At 36.0% G+C, this 5,939-nt stretch overlaps 1 protein-coding gene across 1 annotated transcript in view; it reads right to left on the bottom strand.

Annotated features, from left to right (window-relative positions):
* Nucleotides 1-4,809, bottom strand: part of LOC107705074 (zinc finger matrin-type protein 4-like) — a 28,648-nt gene extending 23,839 nt beyond the window's left edge. Inside the window, exons 1-2 of the mRNA XM_016508208.1 lie at nucleotides 4,715-4,809; nucleotides 778-879 (exon numbers count right to left, since the gene is read on the bottom strand). Of these exons, the coding sequence (XP_016363694.1) occupies nucleotides 778-879; nucleotides 4,715-4,789 (177 nt within the window). The 5' untranslated portion in view covers nucleotides 4,790-4,809. The remainder of the gene's footprint in view (nucleotides 1-777; nucleotides 880-4,714) is intronic.
* Between the last annotated feature and the right edge of the window lie 1,130 nt (nucleotides 4,810-5,939).

The following is a 5,939-nucleotide window of genomic DNA, read 5'->3' as shown; positions in this document are numbered from 1 at the left end:
TAATGTGAGAAATGTTGAAGGTGTCTGAATATATTTTGGTTTGACTGTATCTATTTGATAAATGAAGTTAACCAACTAACATTATACATACCCTTTTGGTTTCTATACCCAATATTTAAAAAATGTACAAATGCAATAAAAGTATCGGTATCGGTAAGTACCAAAAATAAAAGTATCGGTATCGGGCGAGTACTGGAAAAAGTGGTATCGGTGCATCCCTAGTACAAAGATATACATGTGGATACTAGATTAATCTTGGCAGAATTAATGAGAAATGTTTGAGTTCATACTGAAATCTCAGCCTATAGATTGAAATATTGAGATCACCAGAGATTTCTCAAGAGAAAAATCAACAGAAGACATGCACCAAACTCTCCATTTGGTCTCCAATTAATTTCATTGTTGTCTGGAAGAAATAATTGAGATATTATTCTCATTGAATTTTCATTTCTGATCTCACCGATGATTTTTACTTTCCTATGGGCAGGATTGTGGGATATCTATGTAGGTTGTATATCAACCACTCACATTTCTAGATTGATATTATCAGAATGAAATTTATTTACATACCATGATTGATGGTGGGTGAAATTCATCCCCTTTTTTTAATTGCATATGAATATTAGCAGCAAAAATCTAATTAACCTACTTATCTGCCCTCATTTAAGAAAGTGTGCAGGAGACCATAGAACTTCATTGACAGCAGATCAAATTAACGGGTATTAGTGAATGTTTATGCTTTATGTGAACGTGTGTGTGTGTGTGTGCGTTACTCACCTCATAGTGGGCGACTCTCTGTGACTCAGAGATAAGCTGAGCGCTGCACACTTTGCAGTAGCTGTCAGTGAATAACCCCGGATCCACTTCTGTAGATTTCATCTGAAAAGGTGTATTATGACAATTACTCATTTTTAAGCACATAACATGACTGGTCACACATTCATTAGCAATGCCTCAAACTAGAAAAGGTATGAGGTCTAGCGAGACGGTCTCAAATATCCTAAACTCATTATTACAAACTTTTCAATAGTATAACAGTGAGAAAATAATCCAAACACAGCTCGATTGGCTAATCAAGCCATTTTCAGTGTATTTGTAAAGTCATAACCTCGCCAACATCAATCATGTAAGATTTCATCGCTGTGACATTTTGAGTTTATCATACAGTGACATTCTTTGCGCAAACTGATGAAATCTGTGACATTTGGATTTGGCAAAAGGAGAGGGATGTTGGAGAGGAGGGGGTATAATGAGACAGACGAGAGAAGATAAAAATCTGGCACCGCTCTGTGTCAAAAGAGGCACCGACTTGCTGCTATGCCTGGAGGATAAAGCAGTGCATAGTTTTTAATGCTGATCTGGGACCATCTGACATTAACCTTGTTCTTCTGACCTTTAATAATCTAGACACTGCAAAATGATTGTGGGTCATAATGAGAGATTTCTAATGACAGAAGGAGGTGAGGGCCATTTGGGCCATCCATTTGGGCCATACGCTCATTTGGAAAGCTCCTGGCACCTGACGGGGATCTTAAAAGAATAGTTCACCCAAAAATGAAAATATGCTGAAATTTTACTCACCCTCAGGCCATCCAAGATGTAGATGGGTTTGATTCTTCATCAACACAGGATTGGAGAAATTTAGCATTACATCACTGTCTCACCAATGGATCCTCTGCAGTGAATGGGTGCCGTCAGAATGAGAGTCCAAACAGCTGATAAAAAAAATCACAATAATCCACACGACTTTAAACATCTTGTGAAGTGAAAAAGCTGCATGTTTGTAAGAAACAAATACATTATTAGGAAATTTTAACTTGATACATGATATGTGCAAATATCTCTTATGAAGAGACTGAGAGGATTCATATTTTAGCCGGAAACAATGGTTTGAAGTTACAAACATCTTACAGATGGATTTGTTTATTACAAACACACAGCTTTCTGCTTCACAAGACGTTAACTGATGGACTGGAGTGGTGTGGATTACTTGTGGATTATTGTGATGTTTTTATCAGCTGTTTGAACTCTCATTCTGACGGCACCCATTCACTGCAGAGGATCCTTTGGTGAGCAAGTGATGTAATGCTAAATTTCTCCAGATCCGATGAAGAAACAAACTCATCTACATCTTGGATGGCCTGAAGTTGAGTACATTTTCAGCAAATTTTAATTTTTTTAATTAAAATTCAGACATCATTTGCATGTCATTCCAAACTTGTATGACTTCTTTCTTCTGTGGAACACAAAAAAATGAATTATTAAAAGAAAAAAATGAAGAATGTTTCTGCAGGTTTTATACATACAATTAAAGTCAATGGGATGCAAAAACAGTACAACGTTGGACCCCATTGACTTTCATTGTATGGACATTTTTCGGACATCTTTTGTGTTCAGTAGATGAAAGAAGGTCATACGGGTTTCGAGGGTGAGTAAATTATCAGATTTTCCATTTTTAGGATGAACTAACAAACTCAGCAAGCATAATTAAATCCGAAAGTAGCCATAGTAAAAACTATGAACACACAATGAGATTAAATAGTTAAATAGTCTACAAAATGGACTACTTTAAAATCAACATGTTTTCTTTTTTTAAAAACAAGTATAATCTGCAGTTGTCCTGTTTTTGCATGCTTTGATGAAGCTTCAGACATTCACAACCATTTTGAGATTGTCATGGGAGGTATTATCCTGCTCTAGATTCTACTTCGGAGGACCAGATCTGAGGAAACAACTGCTTAGGGCTCATTTGTGATTCAATGGCATTGCCAACTGAAATTTGAATAATGATAAAAGAGTTTTATATAAATAAAATTAAGGTTGTTTTCAAACCCTTTCTTCTCAACCTAGGGGTACCTTCAAACCATATCCCATAACTATTCCAGACAAGTTGTTTGCAGGCAGAAATTATGTTTCAGAATGTCTGTGACCCTCTGATGCCCCCCAAAAACTAAATAACACCCCGCAGCATCCTGCAGTCCGGTGACTTTACACTCAATAATCCAAAATCATTACTTCCAAAAAAGCCTCTCTCAAAAGCAAACAAATGCATTCTCACTTATGCATAGAACATTTGTGGTAAAGATTTGTATAGTAATCGGCCGCCTCAAAAGTAAATAACTGAATTATGAGTTGAATTGAAGTGACTGCCACTTCTAAATGATAATCAATGGGTCAAATGGAGATCAGAATAGCAACTGGCCCTTCCAATTTCTCAGAAATGTAAGCTTTAATGTAGACATGCAGGATTACAGCAGCTTGAGGAACCAATTGGGAATTACATAACGATTGATCAGACACTGTATTTGAGACTTTAATTAGAACTGTGAATGACTTGCTCAATACATATGATATCCATCAGACAGTCTAGAAATCCAAATGTCCAAAATCAACATGAAAGATATCTTACAAATTACCCTGAAATAACTCCTAATCCTAAAAGCTCAAGAAAGGAAAAATAGTAGCCAAGCATTTTGCTTTTTTTGAAGGAAAGAATTGGGCAGAAATGGTTTTCTGAAGAGATGGATCTTATCAGAGTCTCTCCTGTCAAAGTTAATCACGTCAATAAAAGCTCCAGCTAACAAAGGCCTGAGCAGATGAGCATAACGCTCTTCTTTCATGTTTGGAAACGTGATTGCTTGCCTCGCGTAAGCCCCAGAACCACATATTGATTTCCCCTAAGCTAGACAAAAATGCAATTTCCATTATTTTAATGAACGTTATAATGGAGAATGAAGTGCAGAGAAAAAATATATCAGTTAAAGGAGGAGAGCAGGTGCTTTCTTTTTATTCCTAAAACCCACTGCTCTGAAATGAGAAGACTACACAGCTGATGTGTCTACAAAGTTACCAGCACCATAACACAATTGTTGAAGACAATGACTGAACGTATGCACAAGAATATTCTAATATTAATAAAACTATATGGTCATATTCTGAATATGTATGTGCCATAAACCTTTCATAAACAGATTAAACCAATATTCCAGTTTCTAGAAGTTTCAACATATGCTTCTACTGTTCAAAATGTTTGGTCATGTCGATGTCTTAGAAATACCAACTTAAATATATATGAACTCACTCAGCAATATGATACTGTATATCCAAAACCTTTATGTATCCATATTTGCTTAATATAACTATTTACACTTAAGGTTCATCAGATTAAGATCATCAATATCTTGCCCCAAAAATGTAAATTCTGTCATAATTTACTCAGCCTAAAGCTGTCCCAAATTTGATTTATTTTTCTTCTGCTGAACACAAAAGAAGATATTTTGAAGCTCCACTGACTAGGCTACTATTATTAAAATAGGATTGAATAGTATTTTTTGTTTCATTCTGTGTAAGTCAATGGGGACCAGCAACTGTTTGGTTACCCACATCATTCAAAATATCTTTTTTTATTTTCAGCAGAAAAACTCATGTAGTTCAGGAACTAAATTCACAGCTAAATTATGACAGAATTTTCATTTTTTTGGGGCGAACTATCTCTTTAACGTGTTTAAATAAGTCACAAATAGCTTTTATACGGGTATTCAGATGAGATTTACAGGAGCACTAAAAAAGAAAATTTAACAGTTGAATAGAATCATAATAGTAGTAGTAGTACAATAATAAACTCAAAAAAATAAATAAGTTGCTCTTTTTCCATGTTAAGGTTCATGCGTTATGAAGAATGAACATTCGCGTAAAAGTGAAAACAAAAGCTTACTTGTAATTTCAAACTGTATCCCTGGTGCAGGTGTTCAGGACAGACAGGCAGATGATTGTTGATCGTACAGTCCATAGAGTGTGTGTGTGTGTGTGTGTGTGTGTGTGTGTGTGTGTGTGTGTGTGTGTGTGAGTGATGCTGCGTGTGCTGTGTGTGTGTGTGTGTGTGAGAGAGAGAGAGAGAGAGAGAGAGAGAGAGAGTGAGAGTGATGCTGTGTGTGTCTGCATCAGTGTCCTCAGTGAGCTCCATGTTCAGCGGCTGCTCTCCGCCCCGGGCCGCGCTCATTGGCTGCTACCGGCACACATCGACAACATGCAAAATGCAAATTAAGAAATAATTCATTTAAAGAAAATTAATTCTCATTTAAATAATCTTTGAGCTGTTGAAGTATTTGAAAACGCGTGAGTGATTTAAAAAAAAAAAAAAAAAACGTATTTTCTATTCAGTTTATTTCTGTTTGATTATGTACGGCAACCTCTTTCATAAGGTTAGTGTTGGAACTTTTATAGAAAAACATTTTATTTCTAGGAAAGGGTTGCTTACACGCGTTCTGGTTTGTAGATTTATAGGCATACGTGCACACGTCAAACGGGCGCAACGCCCGTTCAAATTATTTCACAAACCCTCGAGACTCCGGTATGCTGTTACGAACCGTTACGCAGCTTCTGAACGCAAGAAAGCGCCCAGTGTGAACGTTTCACAACGCTGTGAGTAATTAAAGGTGATTTTTGTTCACTAATATCAAAAGTAGGTAGTCACAAATAATTGAACATAAAATAATGTTGATACTGAATCCGAATGCTTATTATACGGAAGTGCTTGTGTAGTGAGTTGAATGTCAATAAATAAATAAAAAAATAAAACAAACGATTAACATCTTGGGTGTGAGGCGACAGTAGTTAGCAAACAAACTTCATGCATCCAGGACAACAGGTGTCAGTATAACATCCAAAACAGCGATTGATAATATACAGACATTTTGAGAAAATTTATGTTTTTATTTAGCCTAAGTGATGATTCATTAGATAGATCACCAGGCAGACATATGTTTTCTTCGTTTGTGTTGTAGGACAATGCTCTTGACTATTAACCGAATGGGAGTGTCAAATACTATTTAGTACATCTTCAAGTCCCCTTGGAATATATTGGATTAAACTCACTTTTCTGAAGCTAGGTACATTTTGGCTCTTTATTTTCATACTGTTTAAATTACAATAATCAGATT

The sequence above is a fragment of the Sinocyclocheilus rhinocerous genome, unplaced genomic scaffold (assembly GCF_001515625.1).
Source record: "Sinocyclocheilus rhinocerous isolate Xijiao unplaced genomic scaffold, SAMN03320098_v1.1 scaffold3642, whole genome shotgun sequence".
In the NCBI taxonomy this organism is placed as follows: domain Eukaryota; kingdom Metazoa; phylum Chordata; class Actinopteri; order Cypriniformes; family Cyprinidae; genus Sinocyclocheilus; species Sinocyclocheilus rhinocerous.
The sequence above is the reverse complement of the archived record's forward strand: the minus strand, read 5'-3'. Positions and strand labels throughout refer to the sequence as shown.